We start from the raw sequence: 22550 nt of genomic DNA on the forward strand, positions 1-22550 counted from the left end.
CTCCGATTCGACCCCTAGCCTGGGAACCTCCATATGCCGCGGAAGCGGCCCAAAGAAATAGCAAAAAGACAAAAAAAAAAAAGTTCATTACGGTCTATTGCAACTTTAATTCTACAGCTGATTCTATTTTTTTCTTCTTTTTTTTTTTGGCCACCCCATGGCATATGGAGCTCCCAGGCCAGAGATCAGATGCCAGCCACAGTTGCAACCTACGTGCCACAACTGTGGCAACACGAGATCCTCTTAACCCACTGTGCTGGGCCAATAATCAAACCTGCATCCTGGTACTGCAGAGATGCCACCGAGCCTGTTGTGCCACAGCAGGAGGAACTCCTTGATTCTAATATTTTACAGCCAATTATCTTATTATGGTTTGGGTTTCATTTCCTGAACACAAGGATAATCTAATACTTTAATACTAAAGCTCTCAAGTGTTGTTTTTGGGGGGGTTTTGTTTTTTCTTTTTATGGCTGCACCTACAGCATATGAAATTCTAGGCTAGGGGTCAAATCTGAGCTGCAGTTGCAGGCCTACCTCAGCCACAGCCAGACTGGATCTGAGCTGTATCTGCAACCTGGCCTTGTTCAGTGGGTTAAGGATCCAGCATTGCCATGAGCTACGGCATAGGTCACAGACTCAGCTTGGATCTGGCATTGCTGCAGCTGTGGTGTAGGCCAGCAGCTGAGCTCTGATTTGACGCCTAGCCTGGGAACTTCCATGTGCCACAAATGTGCCCATAAAAAGGGAAAAAAAAAATATACAGAAAAAAGCCTTGCAGCTCACAGTACAATTTTATAAAAACTTCTAAGTAAACTTTTAATTTACATTGCCTCTAAAGTCCCTATAATTGCCTATTACCTAGGTGCTTATAAATTGAATATTTACATTTATGAACACTAATTTATCATTAATTTCAATTTACAGTAGGTTTTTTGTTTTTTGTTTTGGCTGCGCTCACAGCATGTGGAAGTTCCTGGGCCAGGGATCAAACCCATGATGCAATTGTGACCTACGCCACAGCTATGGCAATGCCAGATCCTTAATCCACTGCACCAAAAGGAAACTTCCTACAGTTGTATTTTTTCAAGTAAAATCTTCCTTTCAAAGTGAAAACCCAACAAACCACCTCACTACTTAAAAAATGGAAAAAAGGAGAGTAACAAATCCTCTAAGACTTCTATTTACAACTCTATTGTGAAGGGCAACTGTTTGTTAACTTAAGCCTGTGTCTGGATGTTTCACTATTAGAAGACACACTTTTTTTTTTTTGTCTTTTTGCCTTTTCTAGGGCCACACCCGCAGCATATGGAGGTTCCCAGGCTAGGGGTCCAATCGGAGCTGTAGCCACCGGCCTACACCACAGCCACAGCAAGGCGGGATCCGAGCTGCATCTGCGACCTACACCACAGGCCTACACCACAGCCACAGCAAGGCGGGATCCGAGCTCCATCTGCGACCTACACCACAGCTCACAGCAACGCCAGATCCTTAACCCACTGAGCAAGGCCAGGAATCGAACCCACAACCTCATGGTTCCCAGTCGGATTCGTTAACCACTGAGCCACAACGGGAACTCCCAGGAGACACACTTTTAAACACAAGATGTTTTATCGACTTACCTAAACAACTATAACGAAAATTTTAATTCAACAAATATTTAAGGTTAATTAGGTCCCCATGAATATTTAATTGTTCTGCTACACTGTTTAACAAAAGTATTTTAATGTCTAATGTCCAAATTAGCAGTACAGTGTATAGCATATATGATTAGCAGGAAAACTTGATTTTATTCAAAATTATTACCTTTAATAGTTAAGCACAAGATAGTACTCACTTACATGGGATGAAAAGCTCATATTCTGTTTATACCTTTATGCTTAACCTACAGAAATGACCAGAGTATTAAAAAGTAGAGCTCCTACATACTCTGCAACTCTATAACCCTCTGAAGACATACTATTCAAAAAAAAAAAAAGAGGGAGTTCCCGTCATGGCGCAGTGGTTAACGAATCCAACTAGGAACTAAGAGGTTGCGGGTTCGGTCCCTGCCCTTGCTCAGTGGGTTAACGATCTGGCGTTGCCGTGAGCTGTGGGGTAGGTTGCAGACGCAGCTCAGATCCCGAGTTGCTGTGGCTCTGGCGTAGGCCAGTGGCTGCAGCTCCAATTTGACCCCTAGCCTGGGAACCTCCATATGCTGTGGGAAGCAGCCCCAGAAAAGGCAAAAAGACAAAAAAAAAAAAAAGTTTGAAGTTTTAAACTTCAATTCACAATTATTAAGTATATAGGCAAACTATATGCTCAAGTATACTTTACACCAAAGTATTTTCCTATTAACAAATAAGAACTTCATATTAACTTCATTCTTCATTCCAGACTGAATTACAAAACCCTTTAAAATTACGTTATCACTATTTATTTACATAAAATCTCTTCTACTGAACTACAAGCAATACGTGACCAGGATATAAGTGTAAATTCATTTTGAGTGAATGAATAAATAACATTATAAGTAACCTATATATACATAAGTATAAAAACATTTTTTAAAAAACTACACTTGCTACATTATAGAATATAGGACTACCTAAGCGATTTTAAAATGTCATTAACTTTATGTCCTTTAAAAAACTAGTTCTCCTTTTTAGAAAGTTATGGTGGTTGAACAACAAAAGTTAAAGAGAAAAGAGTACACACTGTATATATATAAATATAGCGTGTATTGGGAGTTCCCATCATGGCACAGTGGTTAATGAATCCGACTAGGAACCATGAGGTTGCAGATTCAATCCCTGGCCTTGCTCAGTGGGTTGAGGATCCGGCGTTGCCAAGAGCTGTGGTGTGGGTTGCAGACGCGGCTCGGATCCCGCGTTGCCGTGGCTCTGGTGTAGGCCGGTGGCTACAGCTCCGATTAGACCCCTAGCCTGGGAACCTCCATGTGCTGTGGGAAGCTGCCCTAGAAAAGTCAAAAAGACAAAAAAAAAAAAGTATATATATAGTGTATATTGTATAAGTCCATGTATACGAAATTCTTAAAAAGACAAAACTAATCTATGGTAAGGAAAAACAGATCAGTAGTTGCCTGAAGGGCTGCAGTGAGCAGAACTGATTACAAAAGATGACTGAAATGTTCTACACCTTGTCTTCAGTGATTACATAAAAGTATACACATGTGTTAAGAATTCAAGGAGCACTTAAAATGAGTATCCCCGTGTACCTCTATAAAGATGGTTTGTTTTTTAAAACAGAGGGCAAAGAGAGAAAGCATACAGAGATTAACAGCAGAACCAACAAACAAAATGTAGAATACCATGAGGAAATGGAGACATGGGTAGAATGGGAAGACTTAAAAAAAGAGAGAGAGAGACATTTGAAAGAAGGACCAAAGTAAATTAATACGGCCCTATACAAAGTATCACTCACTATTCATATAGCATTTCATAGTTTTCAAAATCCTGTAACATTAGTTCAGTTGTTCTTCCTCACAGCTCTTAGGTAAGCAAGACTGATAACGTCTCTGCTGAAAAGGAATGCTTACACGATTTTCCACATGGTCTCAAAGCATAACTAAAATTAAAATCCAAATATTCTACTGCCTAAAACGGAATTTTCAGGAAGTTCAGAAACAAACACCAACCACAATAAGAAAGAACTAATTCCCAACACTCTGAGTACTGCTTCTTTCTGTTGCTCATCTCTTCTGAGGTTTAGTTAGGCTCCAAAACGTACCAGCAGAAAAAAGGTGTAAGGATTTGTATGCTTCCATAAAACTACTACCAGAGAAATCAAGAGCCCCATGGTACTCTCCATTTTTACAGCGGTTCTCCTTAGTAGGTGGCTTGCTTACCCTTCCCCTGCCTTTTCTATTCTGAACACCATCATCAGTCAAAACAGAGGTAGTTCAACCAGCGATGTGCCTCAGCTAAATCTTAAAAACACCCACCAAAGCCAGGTAATGATTTGCTAATTTTGAAAGTTAAAATGTTCTTCACAAGAGTCATCATCATCATCTTAACTGATTTTTATGGGTGGTTTATAGAATTTCCCTCATTATAGGAATTGCAAAGCTAAAGAAATCTACACAAAGCACTCTTTACATCATCTAAGCAGTGGTGTAATCCTTTATTAGGGACTGAAGTGTAAGTGCCAATTATCAAATGTTTGTACTATAAGAGACTCAGTATAAATTCAAAACTCTGGGGTTAAAACAGTGAAGTTTCGAATTCCAGCCTCCTCCACTAGCTAAGTGACCTCAGGAAAATTGGTGAATCCCTCTGTACCTCAGTTTGCTCATTTATGAAATAAGGATACCAATACTACGTGACATTTTCACTACTGATAAATGTGAAAAATATCTATAAAATGCTGGTATACACATATTGCTCAAAAATGCTTTCAATTATTACTAACATGGAATTTATTATTCTTTCTTCTCTTTGCCAATACTGTTTCTTTTGACATGTCCTACAAAGACTGCTTCACATAGATTTTTTTAAACTAAAACTAAATTGGGAGTTCCCTGGTGGCTCAGTGGGTTAAGGAACCAGTGTCATCACTGCTATGGCTCAGGTCACTGCTGTAGTGTAGGACTGATCCCTGGCCCTGGAACTTCTGCATGTCATGGGTGTGGCCCCCTCTCCCTTAAAAAATAAATAAATAAATAAAACTAAATTTATAAAGATAAGAGTAAACAACAACTTGGCTCACTATTTATTAGTAACTTTTCTGTTCCTGTCTCTTTCAAAATCAAGTACCAAATTTACTAAAGGACTAATAATAATGTCTCTGAATGGGAAAAGAGCAATAAGGATTCATGGCTGGCCAGCAGTAATAATCATTACCTACTTATCAAATAAGAATTAAAAATAAAAGAAAGAGGAAAAACACGGCCTTGTGAATTAACTACACTTCAATAAAACTTTTAAAAAAAGCAAGAGAAAGAAATAGCAACAACAACAACAACAACAAGACAAAAGACAAAAAAAAAAAAAGAATAAATAAAGAAAAAAAAAAGGAGTTCCCGTCGTGGTGCAGTGGTTAACGAATCCGACTAGGAACCATGAGGTTGCAGGTTCGGTCCCTGCCCTTGCTCAGTGGGTTAACGATCCGGCGTTGCCGAGAGCTGTGGTGTAGGTTGCAGACGCGGCTCGGATCCTGCGTTGCTGTGGCTCTGGCGTAGGCCGGTGGCTACAGCTCCGATTCAACCCCTAGCCTGGGAACCTCCATATGCCGCGGGAGCGGCCCAAGAAATAGCAACAACAACAACAACAACAAAAAGAAAAAAGACAAAAAAAAAAGAATAAATTAAAAAAGCAAGAGAAAAAAAATCTATTTTAAGAGTTAAGAACATATGAAAGTAACTGAAAAAATCTCATGTATCACATCTTTAGTTCAAATCATCGAAAATATAGCTCCTTCATCACAACATCAGGTTTTATTTGTATTTGGAAGCTGAAGCTGAAATTATCATCTACAGTTAATCCATAAAGAATATTTCTACCTTTTCATTCAAATGCATGCTTATAATTAGTATGCTATACTTTCTTAGTTTTCAGGGGCTTTGGAGGTTTTCTTTTTTTTTTCTTTTTTTTTCTTTTTTTTTTTTGCTTTCTAGGGCCGCACCTGTGGCATATGGATGTTCCCAGGCTAGGGGATGAATCAGAGCTGCAGGTGCCAACCTATGTCCCAGCCACAGCAACAAGAGATTTGAGTCGTGTCTGCAACCTACACTACACTACAAGACAACACTGGATCCTTAACCCAGTGAGCCACAGGGATGGAACCCACATCTTCATGGATACTAGTCAGGTCCGTTACTGCTGAGCCACAACAGGAACACCCACTCCGTTAGTTTTTTTAACATTGATTTTTATTAAGACAAAAGCAGACAAAAGACATGTTAATTTCTTTTCTGTAACTTGATATGAAATCTTAGCAACAAAAAACAGACAAGAACCGGAAGCAACCTAAATGTCCATCAACAGTAATGGATAAAGATGTGGTACATATATACAATGGAATATTATTCAGCCAAAAAAGGAACAAAATAATGCCACTTTCCAGCAACACAGATGGAACTAGAGATTATCACAGTAAGAGAAGTGAAAAACAAATACTATATATCACGTATATGTGGACTCTAAAAACAAAATGATACAAAAGAACCTATTTATAAAACAGAAACAAATTCACAGATTTCAAAACCAAACTTATGGTTACCAGAGGGGAAACTGTGGCAAAGAGGAAGGAATTTAGGAGGATGCAAATAACATATACACACTACTGTATAAAATATATAGTTAACAAGAACCTACTGCATAGCAGAGGTAAATCTACTCAATAATCTATATGGGTAAAAAAGAATCGATATATGTATATGTATGACTGATTCACTCAGCTGTACATCTGAAACTGATACAACATTGTAAGTTAATTATACTCCAATAAAACTTAAAAAAAAACGTAAGTTAATAGCAACATTTCTACTGAAAAACACCTTTCACCTCTCTAAAGTTAAAAGAATTATCCTCTGACACCATATAATCAGGCCCAACTAACAGCCCAGAACAATTTCATCTTTATTTTTTCTAATTGCCTATTACACTTAATAGAAAATAATCGGATGAGTCAACTTTTTCTAATAAAAAATGGCTCCTTTTATTTTATTTTATTTGGCCGTGGCATGAAGCAGCTTGATGTTGGATCTCAGTTCCCAAACCAGGGACTGAACCTGGGCTGCAGTGGTAAAAGTGCCAAATCCTAATCACTAGGCTACCAGGGAACTCCTATTTTTATACATAATATTGATCGCAATAAAAAATGTTTTTCTGTACTATCATTTTCAAGTTTCATTTTCAAGTTACAATAGAGTCAAGAGTGAATTAAGAGCAGACCAAGAACCATCTGATTAAATAGGAATTTGTATTCTCTTACTGTAATAAGCAATAAAATTCTATTGTTGGAAAAAAATTTTAAAGATTTATTTATATATTAAGAGTTTCACGTGTAATTATGGGACCATCAGAAACATTATGTTAATGACTATGTATTATTGCATTAAGTAGCTTGACCTTTTTCCCACTGTCAGGCAATTACATTAAATAAAAAGGTAGTGGCACAACTACAGAGGGTGATGGATATAAACTAGACTTCATATGGTGATCATTTCCCAATATATATAAATATAAAATCATTACATTGTGAACTTGAAACTAATATAATGTTACATGATAACTATACCTCAAGGAAAAACAAACAAACAAAAAGAAACAACTTCATATTCTTAAAAAGGGGGAGAGGGAATGGAAGGAAGGAACAGCACTGATATGTAAGATATCAAATAAAATGAATGGTAAAAGGGTATTGAATCTATTTCTAAAGCTGAATACCCAACTGCAGATTTTCCAACCTTGTTTTCCTAAAAAAAAAAAGAACTTTAATTTGTAAAATTCATGTTATATTAAAAAAAAAAAACTAACAAATTGTATGATAATTAAATTCCCTGTACTGTGGGCTGAGTTTTTAACTATCAGATAGAAATCTAGACTACTGTTGTAAAGCATACATACATAAACATTACTGGACAATACTTCATATTAGACATCTAGGGAGTCAGTACAGCACAATACTTAAGAGCAGAGACTTTAAAGTGAGACTACCTGAGTGGGGATCTTGACTCTACAACTTACCAGCTTTGTGACTCTGGATAAGTTACTCAAACTCCCTATGCTTCCTTAGCTTCCTCAGCTTCCTCACCTGTGAAATGGGATAATAGTAACTGTCTCAAGGGGTCGTTATGAGAGTTCGGTGAGTTCCTATTTGTAAAATTCTTGGCACATAATAAGAACTATATGTTGTTTAAATTTTTACAATTTAGCTAAGTTTTATTGAGCACTTACTATGTGCTAGGTTAAACGCTTTACATGAATTTCCCTCAAATAATCTTTGTAACACCTCTGATGAAGATACTATTATTGCCCCTATTTAAAGATGAGAAAACTGCAGGACAAAAAGTGTGACTAAGCTGAGGTCACATACAAATGTCCAACAAGGATTTGAACCCAAGTCTGACCACACAACCTACAATTTTAGCATAAATTGCTCCTATATGCTAGAAGTAGTAGCCTCCTGCTGTACCACATCTTCCTAAAATAAATTAGAATATGCATTCTTGGAATAAAATGGGGTATTTTTAAAAGTAATTTAAGAACTATTACTATAATACAGAAGTATTTATACATGAAATGATTACGAAATCTGATACTTGCTTTAAAATAATACAGTTTGGAGAAGGAGCCAGGATAAAAGAAACAAGATTAGACATACATTGATAACTGTTAAAAGTTTGGTGATGGGTTCATTTTATTCTCTCCACTTTGGTGTATTCTTTATAATGAATACACAATAACAAAAGGTTGAAAATAAAGTTCATAGATTAAATTCCCTCACTATACAAGCAAATGACTTTCTTATGATACCTCATATCAAAGATATAAAAGGATGATATACTTGATGCACATTTTACAATTTATATAAAATCTGTATAGGGAGGTTTTTCTTTAAATAATTGAAGATTTTCTCTACCAAAATGAAAAATTAGTATTTAAGCATAAAAATGTAAACATACATATTAAGTGGATGTTTGCTTTTCCATCAACTTGTTAAAAATATTTGCTTAAATAATTAACACTCTTTTCTTCCTTATCTTTCTCCTGCCTGATAATCTCTAGAATTATGACACTCTGACTTGTTGCCGAGAAAATGGACGCGTTTTTGTACAGACACATATGACTCTACAACACGGTCACAAAATGAACAATATAAATAAAAACAACAAATCTCCTTCACTAAGAAACACTTCTAAAAATTCTTCACCTCAAATTGTAGTTGATTTTCACATTAATATATATCTGTGGATTTTTTAAGTATAAATATAATCAATAATTAATTTGAGAAAATTTTTATGCTTGAAATTACAGTTAACACAATTTAGCAGATACTAGAGGAAAACAAGCCCCAGTATTCATTAAGCTAGACACCAGCATTTTCATACACATTAGCTCACTAAATTTAAGAGATTATACACATTTTTAGAAAAGAATATTAAATTTTAAAGAAGTAAAATCACTTGCCCAAGGTCACAGAGCTAATAAGTAGCTAAATCGGTATTCAAACTTAAAGCTTAACTACAAAACCCACTTTTTCCCTTGCTATACCAGGCTACCACATAGGAGGCAAACGCCTACACTCAAGTCAAATTTATATGTTTAGGGTCTTTTTAAGTGAAACATAAAATGTTTAAGTTACTGGTTACAAATATATTTTACAGTGGCAGCTTGGCTTTGGGTAAAGAGCACCAACTACAACACAAAAGCATTGTTTCTGCAACTGTATGACTTTCCCCCCTCTAAGTCTCTTAATTTTAGCTCAGGTTACTCATCTTTATAATAGGGAAATTAATATCCTGGCTGTCCAATTCCCAGGATTATAAGATTCAAGGATAACGTATGTGAAATCACTTCAAAAACCACCAAAACAACACAAATAGCCTTTTTTTGTCTTTAAATACTAAAAATAACACAAAATAAAGCTTTCTAAAGTCCTGTCAGCTGTTTAAATTATCCTACACATTCTATTAACATTTCCAGAACTTTCTAAAACCCCTTCCCTAAGCACAGCTCAATCATCATCTTTATTACTTGGCTTTCCTTATCCTTAAAAATAATGCAGTAGTAATGACATCAATGCTTCTGTAATAAATAATTAATATGCTATTCTGAAATGCTCAGCACAAAAAAGTTCTAAATTCTGACTTTTTAAACTAAATATGTGTTTGGTGTCACTCTATTATATTCGTGATCTTAATGTTTGAGCCTTTTAATATTCAGTTTGTTTTGTAAAAAACTAGAATCAAGATAGGAATTCTAAAGTAAAACACCCAACACATTATTTTTAATGACTTCATGGGAGCTTTTTTTTTCAAGACTTCTTAAAACAGATACAATAGCTAATTAGGACATCAAACACAGCAACAAAATCCACTGAAACACTCAGCTGCTCTAAAAGAAGGATCAGGCTCTTTAAGAGAAAACTACATTGTATGAGTTTGCAAAGTTTCACACTTTCTCATTTAAACTCCCATTTCAGAGAAAGCCTTTGCATGCCCACACAATAAGCTTTAAAATGGCACTTTGCTGACCTTCCAATAGTCCAGCTCTATGAAAATTCTGTGATGGGTGTAACTTCAGAGAATCTGAAAAACACAAAAAGCATTAAGTACTTTTTATGCTGAATGATTAAAAAAAAAAAGCCAAGGATAGCATACATCTTTTATATAACTGCCATGTATTTTTAAGAGCTAAAGTTCATATTTATGAATATATTATCTGCAAAAGAAGGCTAAATTGCCTCTACACCAGTCTCTATGCTAAACTTAGATTTTTCATAAACCACTTGTTTCATGGAAAATTATCTGATGATTACTGCACAAATGGTGTTAATGTCTTGACTATTTTTAGCACCCAATTGTACCACATTAGCCCTCCTCTAAGAATCACCTCTTGATATCTTCTCTTCCTTCCTTATAAGACTCAAAACTGCAATATTTACAAACTACTTCAGGTAACGTTGCCCGAAAAAAATCCTAAAGGATGATGACTGCCAATTAAAATCATCAGAGCAACAGACAATGGCTACAGTTACTAAGTAGGACTCTGTGTACAAACTCAATCCTCAGTCTACATAAAGTCCAGTACCTTCCAGAGTAAACCATCTCACTCTGATTCACTTAAGCGATTTAAATACACTTATGAGAAGCTGAAGCCCCCCTTTCTGGAGGAGGTGGAAATCAGCGGATGGATACAGCAAAGTGAAAAGTGAAGAAAACACTGAATTTCCTCAGAAGGTGGGTCACAACGGCACACATTTTTTTTTTTAATATGGTGAAATGCAAAGCTAATAGCCCAGCTATGTCTTTGGCCCCCTCCCAGTGATTTAAAAAGTGATGAAGAGTGCAGTGGGAACATTTTGGTTTGCAGGCTCTCGCACAGGGAACCTGTTCTAACACATTCTTGTGGTGTCCAGCATAGGAATTTAACCCCTGAAGAGACCAGCTCAAGTGTTAATATTTTATATCCCGGGAATCCCCTTCAGGTCTTAGCCAAAGAAGTTTGAAAGTGGGGAACTCTGTCCAATGCCCCCTCCCCGCAACGAGCCCTTGAAAGGCAACCAAAGAGAAAATTCTCAAAGGACAGCCTCAGCCGGTACCCCTGGGACTGGAGAGGAATAAAACTAACCCAGAGAGAACACCCCTCTCTTTCTAAAAGAGAGGGAGAAGTAAGTAATTCGAACGCCACAGAGGTGGGAAGAGAGGGGGAAAAAAAAAAAGAAAGAAAATTCGGGTTCTTTCCAGCAATAAGATGACGAGGAAAGAAGAACGCCTGGTCGAGGGGGGCCGTCCCAACAAGAGGAGGGAGTGGACTAGGCCGGAGGGAGAGGGGGTTAGAACGACGGCGCACAAACAACCTGGAGAGGGAGGAAAATGGTGACCCTGCGCCCAGAACCGGCTCCAGGCCACGCCGCCCGTGTGGAGGCAACTTTACCGGGGAGGATGGTCCCGGTAGCAGGAGCCGCGGCGCTCCGATCGCGGCCGGGGCCCTGTCCGGGGTGATCCCCGAGCCGGGAGGGCCAGGGCCGGCCGCTCGAGGAGTGTGGCAGGGCCCGACCCGCCGAGGGGCGCTCAGCCCCGGGTGCCGCAGAGACCCGGGGGCCGACGGCATTTGGGCCCCGTGCGGCCGGCGGCTCCGCGGGGGAGGGGCCAGTCCTCCTCCCCGGCCCCTTCCAGCAGCAGTTGACCCCATCGGCCTCTCCCCAGCCCCCAAGACAGGCCAGCCGGGCCGGGGCTCGGATGCCGCCCCCGACGGGGACCCCCCCCCCCCGGCTCCCCGGGCCGGGCCTCCCCGCCCCCACGCCCCAGCCCCCAGCCTGACTCACCTCGCGAGTACAGGGACTTGGGCGACTCCAGGTCTAGGTCCGCGCTGAGCAATGAGATGAAGTCCGAGGGCATCGCAGCTCGACCCAGCCCGGCCCGAGGGCAGCGGGAGGGGGGGAGCGGCGGTGGCGGCGGCACCTCCTCTCCGGGACCGCGGGCACCGAACCGGGGGCGGCAGGCGAGGGCGGCTGCCGCTGCCTCCTCCTCGAGGGCAGAGACTTCCAGCGAGCCGAGGGCCGAGGAAAAGGCGGCGAGGTGGAGGGGAAACTCCACGGAGACGAATTCCCGGCGAGCCAGGAGGGGGGTTCAGGGCGGGGAAAGGGAGGAGGAGAGCCAACGGGTCCGTTTCGTTCTTCTCCTCAGCGAAAACTGACGGTCGCCGCCACCGCCGCCGCCGCTGACAGGAATCTGAGCCCCGCCCCCCCGGGGGGCACTGCGCAGGCGCGGAGGGGGGCGCCCCGGAGCAGGGAAGAGCCGAGGCGGCCCCCGGAGGGCGGAGAGGTGCGCCCCAGAACAGCAACAACAAGGGCTTCGCTTCCTGCCGCCTTGGCCAGGGCCGCTGTTCCCGAGCCGGGAAAGGGCCCCGCCGGCAGGGAGGGAGGGAGGGAGGCTGGGAGGTGTCCGCTCCTGGGGCCCCGGGGAGGGAAAAGGTATTTGCACCGACCTGGTGGTGGCGAGCCGGCGGCGGCGGTCCCAACGCCGAGCTGAGCGCTGGAGGAGACAGACCTGGGGGGGCCGAGGTGTCTGCGGGAGTAGGGGAAAGACCCCAGAGCCGGGACGCCCGGGGTGGGCTGACTTGGGGGCTCGCAGGGGAATGGAGTTTCGTTGCTTGCACAGCCACCACCCTTTTGGGGTTTTCATAGCAATGTCTGAACTGAGTTGGCCAAACTGCTGTCAAACTCTTAATTAGGAAATGACAGGCTCGAGTTATTCGGTTTTTTTTAATTGAAATCCCTTCTCCTCCTACCTTTGCCCTTCCCCTACCTTCTCCCCACCCCTCCCCCAACCTTTAAAGGCTGAAAGTTAAAAAAATAAAAAACATCTTTCTGATTGTGCTGGGATCGCCGGCTTTATTCGGAGTGGGAGATGAAAGTCGATTTAAAAATTGAATCACATGAATCCACGTGGCTGTTGTAGAGGGGAAAAAAGCAAACCTAAACACCCTTCTGCCAATCAGGTTTTCTTTTTTTACCTTTGGACCAGGCAAGGATGAAGGAAGAACACATTTGAGCTTTTGCTACTCTGTTTTTGGGGCCAAAAGTTTCCGTTGCAAAAACTGAAAATCCTCACCTACACCGCAGACCGTTTCCTGACTCTAATAGACTTCTGAGAAATTTAATAGTTATTAAAATATCAATTGGAGTGCAGGATATACTGACTGGGAAATAACTTTAATCTTGTGTGGAATATTAATGACAGCATCCACTGGGGCCACGTTTTTACGCTCTTTGAGTTGGTTTAGTTTTTGTTACTTTACAAAGATAAAAACCACAAAAATTAGTTTACTGAGTATATATATATATATATATATATATATATATATATATACACACACACAACACATACAATTTATAGAGCCGTTCCCCTGGGAATTTGAGCAGTTCACCTGGACTTGGCATGGTTCAGATGAGGGAGAAGCTCTCAGCAAAGGAGGGCCCAGTGCAAAGCTTTACCTACAGACCTAGAATTTAAACTTGTATTATCAGAGTCTACCTATCTTTCCATCTGAACATCTGATATAGGTTGCCCAATTCTCTTCACTGCATTCTGTGTAGTAAATAACCAACCCTGTGAACATTTTCTTCCTGTCAGAAGTAACAAAGCTTTTCAGAGCCCCCCCAAGATGGCAAAGCAGAACAGGAAACTACTCAAATCTCCATCACCCCACTGTACACTGTTGTAACAAGTCCCAAGGGAAGTCCCTTCAAAGCTGGTCCAGGTCCCACTCACTGGAGAGAAGAAGATTCAAACCCCACATTGCCCAACAGGCAAAGGCTTTTGAATCTGAGTAGGGGTAAACACCTGTTGGAGACACCCCCCCACCCCACCCTCCGCCCCTTAGTCAATACCTAATGTGAGGAGAGGAAATTGCAACAGGCAACAGGCAGAACCTCTTCCCCAGACCTATGTAATCATTCAACAAACTTCAAGTATAGGAAATCCCCCACTGCTGTCCTGACCCTAATTAACAAGTCAAGAATTGGCAAGGCCTTTTCCTTCCCCTTTCCCTCAATACTTCTCTATCCTTTTGTGACTTTTTTTTCCCAGTACTGATGCTCTGTTATTTATGTTACTCAGATTTCCCGATTAAGTAAGAGCAAAGTGATCAGGGGTCCCCCCACAGTGCAACTTCAGCTAGGCTATGAATTCTAGGGATTCCTTGGGCTCAGGGCCCACACCCATCAGGTCCTGAATGAAGCAGTGATTGTATCTAAATAAATAGGTGAATAGTCAGTGGCTAACCCCACCTCCTGTTCTTTTACAGAGCTATATTTTTTTCAAAAACTGCTTAAATGGTTTTCATGGTCATGCTTTACAATAGCTTGGAAGCTAGATTTTCACTTTGTCCTTAAATTTTCAGCGACTAAAAGCACAAATAAGGAGTCCCCATTGTGGCTCAGCGGTAACAAATCCAACTAGTATCCTGAAGGTGCAGGTTGGATCCCTGGCCCAGCTTAGTGGGTTAAGGATGAGCTGCTTCGTAGGTCACAGGCAGTCTCAGATCCCGTGTTGTTGGGGCTCTGCAGTAAGCCAGCAGCTGCAACTCCGATTCCACCCCTAGCCTGGGAACTTCCATATGCTGCACATGTGGCCCTAAAAAACAAACAAATAAACATTTACAAATTTCAGGAGTAAACAGTGTTTGCTTTTATCACAAAATACAGTATGACCTGCCTGATATTCAGGGGTACTGAAAATAAACTATCTGACCATGTTGTCTTGAAGTATATGCTTCTTCAAGTTCCAATGATACTTCCTTCTCTGGTCATTAATATCTTACTTGTTTCCCTTTTATCTGATATTTAAAGTAGTCTCACTTTATATTTTATTTATTTATTTTTGTCTTTTTGCCTTTTCTAGGGCTGCTTCCCACAGCATATGGAGGTTCCCAGGCTAGGGGTCTAATCAGAACTGTAGCCACCGGCCTACACCAGAGCCACAGCAACGCGGGATCTGAGCCGCATCTGCAGCCTACACCACAGCTCACAGCAACGCCTAATCCTTAACCCACTGAGCAAGGCCAGGGATTGAACCCGAAACCTCATGGTTCCTAGTCTGATTCGTTAACCACTGAGCCACAACAGGAACTCCTCACATTATATTTTAAAAGCCACTCTATCACCAAAACATACACCTTTATAAAAACCTTTATTCACAATAAAAAGTAAAGCTTTAAGCATATAATATTTGGAAATTTCCTCTCACTGAAAATTACAAAGGTTCATGGAACAAAACATAAGGCAGATTTAGTAGTTTGTAGAATTTCTTTACATTACTTCTCAACTGTTTATCACATTCCCTAGTTATTTGATTAAAATCTCATGAGAAACCCAGATTCAACTACAGGGTTGTGTAGATTATACAACAGAGGGGCAGTTTTTATATTGATGGTGTGTTAACCCCTCCTGGACCTGCTTAGGCACTTAGTGAATTGTGTAGCTGGATCTGCTCTCAATGGAAGAGGTTCAAATATCAACCACTGAAAGGGAATTAAATAAACTCATACAGAACAGAGGAATGTGTTGTCACAAGATATACAGAATTTTCGTCATTGTAATACAATTAAAGCTGTTAAAATAATTTTAGTCACACGTATACTGTAGAGAACCTGCTAAGCAAACATAAAACCTGAAAGGAAAATTTTCCAGAGCGATTCAAGTCATAGACAAGAAAAAGTTTAGACCACAAATTATCTTTACCCCACCTTGGGAGCACTCCTTAATAATAATGGAGAATTGATAGTGGTGGGAAATAGCAGTGACAGCATTTGTGCTGAAATTGTACACAAATTCTTTTTTTTTTTTTCGGTCTTTTTGTCTTTTTAAGGCCACACCCGTGGCATATGGAGGTTCCCAGGTTAGGGGTCTAATCAGAGCTACAAGCTGCCAGCCTACACCAGAGCCACAGCAACGCCAGATCTGAGCCAAGTCTGTGACCTACACCACAGCTCACGGCAACCCTGGATCCTTAACTCACTGAGCGAGGCCAGGGATCGAACCCACAAACTCCCATGGTTCCTAGTCGGATTCGTTCCCCGCTGGACCACAATGAGAACTCCTGTACACAAATTCTTATTTGATTATGTTTATGTGTCAATTTTCACCCTTAGGACACATTCTAGCAAATATTTCTGAAGGCAAAATTAGTTAATTTCAACATTGGGTTTAGAATACTCTCACTTCTTACATCTTTCAAAGTGCCTGAATTTTATAATTAAGCTTCTAATTCACTTGAAAAAGTACTTTGGGACTTTATGAGTTGGCTGGTCTGAGTGAGAGTTTTCTTTTGAGGTCTCATAGAGAAAAGTTTAAGTCTCTCAAGATCTAGAATGATTGCAATCATTTTGAATCGGGAAGACTTCGAAAAGAGAGAGGAGGTAAATGCCAGAGGAATTCAAGGGGTGGATTAGGGAGGAGACATTTTAGTGAGAAAATAGAAACCACTGAGCCCACTAAAACAAGAAAGGAAAGAAGATGCCTCTAAGTCATCCCATCCCAAGAGTGGGAGGTTAGACTCGTTCAAGCTGCACACGTCCTTTTTCACACTGGCCTTGACACCACCACCTATGTTTGCCATGATGCTCTCTTTCCGCATCTAATTAATTATATTCATATATAATATTATATATATAATATTATATATATACATAGTTTGTTTGTTTGCTTTTTAGGACCACACCTGTGGCATATGGAAATTCCCAAGCTAGGGGTCGAATTGGAGCGGTGGCTGCCGGTCTACACCACAGCCATGGCAACACTTGGATCCAAGCCATGTCTGTGACCTACACCACAGCTCACAGTAATGCCAGATCCCCAACCCAATGAGTGGGGTCAAGGATCAAACCTGCATCCTCATGGATACTAATCATTATCGCTGAGTCACAACAGGAACTCCGTTTTTTTGTTTTTTTAATTATAATATTTATTCAGTCTAGTAGCCCCACCTCAGCTGTGACATTAGTTTAACCAAGAGTACAAATTAGAAATGGCTTTACAATTTCCTATTACCCTCTCTTTTAACTCATGGAGTTTTAACATGAGGTCCATGGGTTTGCTTCAAGACATCTGTGATCTTGCTAAACTTGTATTCAGATTTTTGCAAGTGTGCACCTCCATGCATCGCTTTCTTTGGGATGAAGGTCTTTAACTTCCATAAGATTTCTAAAGAAAAAAACAGATAACAACAACAAAAAAACCCATATCTCAGAAAAGATGAAAAACCATTCCTTGATACAAAGCAGATTCATCTTCCTTCTTTCCATGAGTGGGCTCCAGGAACTATGCTGTGTTCAAGAAACACAAAGGTTTTTATACAGATGAATATGAGAAGCTTACTCTCAGCTTGATGAGGGAGATGATTTGTAAACAAACTCATATTAGGACAGGTGCCAAGTTAGAGCTCTGTACAGCTACCTAGAAATACATTACCCTTTTGCTTTCTTAGTTGATAGAGGGGAAGAGGAAAGAACGCCACCTACTACATCTGTCTTTGCTCTCCACCTACTATCCCCCAGAGCTGCTATCTCTTTACTTCAACCCTAATATCTAAAATGGTTAAAAGAGGCTAGATAAGTGCAGGGCAAAGTTCTGACACACAAGTGTTTACACTGTGATGCTTCACAGCTATTATGTGTTGATTCAAACAGTCCAAGAAATACCTGGACTTCATTGGACTTTGTCAGTGGATGGTCAAAGAAATTGAGTGCCTTTTTACTTTTTTTTTTTTCTTTCAGCTTTGCTAAGGATTATGGCTTAATACTTAGGTTAGGGATGCAATGATAAACTGGTTGAATTAGTCATCCACAACTAAGTCCCAGAAGTGAAGGGCTAAGTTGAGTTATTGGGTAAACTAGACTGACTTTAGAAATAACATATTCCAGCTGAAAAGCATTTGTTTCAGCTGAGTGTAGACTTTGCTCCAAACATGGGAGGCAATAAGGGATCTACCCACAGGTGTTAGAATCCATTTATTCACTCAGTTTCTCTACCTGCAAAAACCCTATTTATTCTTCAAAGTCTAACTCAGATATTAGTTCATGTGTGAATTCATCCTGAACCCTTCCAAGCAATATTAATTTTTTTCCCCTCTGGGTTCCCAAAGCATTTTGTTCAGACTGTTGGTATATCAATTAACACAGTGAATTACATCTCACTAGTGTCTCCCTAAAATATTTCAAACACTTGGTTGTACAGTGTCTAAGACCAAAAGAAAGAAAACACATTCTTGCATTAAATAACTTATAACTGACTGTGGGCACATAATTTAGCACCAAGACAGAATGAAACAAACTCTCTAATAAGCCATTTGTAGCTATTGTATTAGGAATTTGATGCTGGGTACAGAGATGGATAGAATGAAAGGGAAAACTAAAAAAGAAAAGGGCAAAGGTGAAAGGCTTTAAACATCACGCTAAAGATTTTGTTCTTTATCCTACAGGCACCGGGGAACCAGTGAAGATTTTTGAGGACAGAAATGACCTGCCTGGAACTGTATTTTAAGAAAGTAACAGGGGAGCTTCCTTTGTGGCTCAGAGGTAACAAACCTGACTAGTATGAGGATGAGGATTTAATCCCTGGCCCCGCTCAGTGGGTTAAGGATCCAGCGTTGCCATTGCCGTGAGCTGTGGTGTAGGTCACAGACACAGCTTGGATCCGAATTCCTGCGGCTGAGAAGTAAGCCAGCAGCTGCAATTCTGATTGGATTCCTCTCCTGGGAACTTCCACATGCCGCATATGCGGCCCTAAGAAGAAAAAAAAAAGGGGGGGGGGGTTTAACAGAAGCAGCAGTGTGGTGATTAAACTGGCAGCTAAGCCTGGAAAGGGAACCTAGCCAAGAGTGAATGAGGCCCTGAAAAGTCCGAAAAAAATTGGCAAGGATGATTTGGTACGTATCGTGGAAGTAGAACCAAAAGAACACAAAATTGCTTAAATGTTGAGCATGGGAAAGAGAAAAGCCAGAAGGTTAAAGAAAAGGTGATGATGGGACAAAGGTTATTATCCACCAATATTCCCCTCATCCCTGGAATCCAAGAGCTTAACTTACCAAAAAATATATTTAAGGAAGAAGCAAGTACCTCTCAACATGAATTACCCCAGAGACTTTATATTGGTTAATGGGAGCAACGACAACTCTAACCAGAAAAGAAATTATCCTAGATTTACTTCTTACAAGTAGGAAATCCCAGTAAACACAACCTGTTGAAACTCAGCAAGGGAGTAAATTGATAAGAAACAAATCTACAGGAGCTTGCATTCCCAATTTTCACTCTAAACATACTGGAGCATTAACATTTAAGCCTTTAAATGCTTACTTTCATAGTTAACGTGGAAGAATTTCAAGAATCCTAAAGGCCAACAATTCTGAAAAAAGAAAGAAAAAAAAAAAAAGTCTTGTAGAAATAAAAAGCAGTCACAATGTCTTTAAAGGGGATCATTTTGCAAACCTTCCATTCATGGAAGACTTGGGTAATAACAGATCTAAGGTTTACTCGGTAAGGCCCAGACCAAGGATGTAAGCATTTAAAAGGTAGGCTGAGGGAATGCTGAACTTAGCCCTGAATGACTGAACTGGAGCCATAAGGAACAAGTGGATTGCCTGCCCTTTATAGTTATTAAATACGTGTCTTTGGGACTTCCCATTGTGGCTCAGAGAGTTACCAACCCGACTGGTATCCATGAGGATGTGGATTCGCACCCTGGCCTTGCTCAGTGGGTTAAGGGACCTGGTGTGTTGCCCTGAGCTGTGGTGTAGGTCACAGATGCTGCTCAGATCCTGTGTGGCTGTGGCTGTGGCGTGGGCCGGAAGCTGCAGCTCCTATTCAACCCCTAGCCTGGGAACTTCCATATGCTACAGGTGCAGCCCTAAAAAGAGGAAAAGAAAAAAGTGTTTTTCGGGTGCAAAAGAAATATGAAAGAGTGGGAAATTCAGGAAGAGAAAGAGATGAGAGAATGAAAGAAAAAAACTACAGAGAATTGATCCAGTAGATTTCCCTCCAGAGCAGAGAAAGATGTAATCTGTTATAGCTCATGAGTGATAAGCGCTGAATCTGACTCCATCTTCAGAGCTGGGGCCATCTTTAGAGTTCTACTTGCTTCTACATAGACGTGGCATTTTCTCCACCATCTTCACACATCTTAGTGGTCAAAAGCTCCCCAAGGAGCATGTAATCACATGACCTAAGGAAATCTCTGGCAGATACAGAATTCTGGTATGTTAAATCTATCAGAGGTTATTTGATGAAGTGGACAGGGAACAGACTTGGAAGCAGGAGTCCTCTGAGTTCCAGATCTAAGCGTATACTCAGCAGAGGGTGTCCACTTTTGCAAGGCCTAGCAGGCAGAAACAGTTCTTCTGAGTGGTGTGATTTTCCTCCAGGAAGGAGTTTTTGCTTTCCCTCTGGTCTTAATCCTGGGTGGGGTAAGGCTGAAGTGGCTGGCATTACCTTGCCACAAAGAGGAAAGAGCCTGTCTGAAATGGAGGGAGCAGAGGAGGCACTGCCAAGAGTTGGAGAGAGAGAAAAAACAGAACCTGAAAAAAACAAACAAAAAAAAACATTTGAGTGCCTGGAGAAAGCCACACCTGACTTCAATGATCTGAAATGATAAATCCCCCCCCACCCCCGGCTTTTTTTTTTTTTTTCTCTGAAGAGGTTTGAGATTGGGTTTTCAGGCACTTCAAAGTGAGAAAGTCTTAACTTGATACCATCTGCCCCGGTTGTAGAACTTTCTTGGGCCTTTGTCTCCTCTCTGTGAAATAAGTGAGTTAGATTATTTATCAGGCAAGCATTGTGTTTGGCTGCTAGTAACAAACACCAGCGGCTTACCGCTTGTATTGTTCTCACGCAGAGAGCCTGGATCAGGCAGTCCAGGGCGAGTCTCGCAGCCCCACGATGTTGACATCAGGCACACAGGCTTTCCCCTCTGCCAGAGTTTAAAGAGTGGGGCCCTTATTCTCATGCTTGCAAGACAGCTGTCACCTCTAAGCATGTTGCCTGCATTCTAGGCGAAAGGAAAATAGAAGGGCAAAGAGCGAAAGGAACAACTCTGGTTCCTGGAAGACATGCAGAGTGGCTTCCACTGACATTATTGGCCAGGATAGTGTGACAGTGTCATATGGTCATCCCATCTGAAAAGAAGGCTAGGAAATGTGTAGGTACATTAGATGGCGACATGGATGCTCTGAACACAATTGGGGGGCCAGCTGGCAAGGGAGGGGGGAACGAATAGATGCTAGGTGAGGCAATTACAGCATCTGCCACAGACGGCATACCAGCAAAGGTAATCTTCCTCTCTGAAATTCTGTGATTCTCATCTTCTATTTTGCTTTACCTTATCCTTTCTTAATGGAAAAGGGCCAAATATTTTGTGGCAAAAGAGTACATTTTTCAGATCTCCCATTTTGGAGAAGTAGAGTTCATCTCAAAAAAATGAAAAGACCACACAGTTGCATGTGAGATATCACACTTAGTGAAAAAACTCTTTATTTCCTCTCCCCTGAAACTTCCTTAAACTTTAAATTTTCAATTTTCAGTAAGCCCATTCTCACTAATCTCAACTATCCAGATGCCTTCTTTAATTGCACTAAATTCCCTAGTTTTTCCTTCTAGGATCCAGTACTTCTCAAATGATATATAGCCTCATCTTTTATCTCTCCAACTAAATTGTAAACTTGTAAAAGGACAGAGCCCAACACTTAGCACAATGCTGGATTTGTAGTGAGCAATCGATAATGGCTGAGCAATGGATGAATGAATGAATAATTGAAATCTGAATTTCTATTTCTTTTCTCTCCTCAGAACTCCTGTCCTCAATGCATACTTGTTAACCGACTGCATCTCAGAGTCATTACCAAGGCAATTTGTATCCCAGGAAGCCAGCCTTAGAAAGCCTTTGATTTTCCGCCTCTAAATCCTTTCTGCCATTGTACATCCAAGTCAGCCTCAGGAGTCGGCATCCCAACACCTCCCTTCACCTAAGTGTTTTACCTAGACCCCTTATCATGTTAACAGTTTAAAGTTCTTATCTTCTGGAAATTCTTATGTCTAAATCAAATTCTGTACATAGCCATTTCTTCTTCTTTTGCTCTCTAAATAGGACACAGTAGGTAAATACCAATGATTTATAGAGCCCTGAGTAGGTTTTTTTTTTTAATCAAAAATAAGTTATATGGGGAGTTCCTGTCGTGCTCAGTGGTTAACAATCCGACTAGGAACCACGAAGTTGCGGGTTCGATCCCTGGCCTCGCTCAGGTTAAGGATCTAGCATTGCCATGAGCTGTGGTGTAGGTTGCAGATGCGGATCGGATCCCACACTGCTGTGGCTGTGGTGTAGGCCGGCAGCTACAG

At 40.9% G+C, this 22550-nt stretch overlaps 1 protein-coding gene and 1 long non-coding RNA gene across 6 annotated transcripts in view; one reads left to right on the top strand and one right to left on the bottom strand.

Annotated features, from left to right (window-relative positions):
• NFAT5 (nuclear factor of activated T cells 5) overlaps nt 1-12478 on the bottom strand; it is a 120456-nt gene extending 107978 nt beyond the window's left edge. For 2 of the 5 annotated variants that reach the window (XM_047793810.1, XM_047793806.1), the window contains exons 1-2: nt 11989-12477; nt 10196-10249 (exon numbers count right to left, since the gene is read on the bottom strand). In XM_047793810.1, coding sequence (XP_047649766.1) covers nt 10196-10249; nt 11989-12061 — 127 coding nt within the window. In that variant the 5' untranslated portion in view covers nt 12062-12477. Of the gene's footprint in view, nt 1-10195; nt 10250-11988 lie in introns of all 5 variants that reach the window. The other 3 variants (XM_047793807.1, XM_047793809.1, XM_047793808.1) reach the window with 3 other exon arrangements.
• LOC125134469 (uncharacterized) lies at nt 10605-19579 on the top strand. The gene is made up of 2 exons (XR_007136640.1): nt 10605-10900; nt 18644-19579. It is a non-coding gene; the product is annotated as an uncharacterized LOC125134469 (long non-coding RNA).
• Nucleotides 19580-22550: the final 2971 nt, after the last annotated feature.

The sequence above is a fragment of the Phacochoerus africanus genome, chromosome 8 (assembly GCF_016906955.1).
Source record: "Phacochoerus africanus isolate WHEZ1 chromosome 8, ROS_Pafr_v1, whole genome shotgun sequence".
In the NCBI taxonomy this organism is placed as follows: Eukaryota; Metazoa; Chordata; class Mammalia; order Artiodactyla; family Suidae; genus Phacochoerus; species Phacochoerus africanus.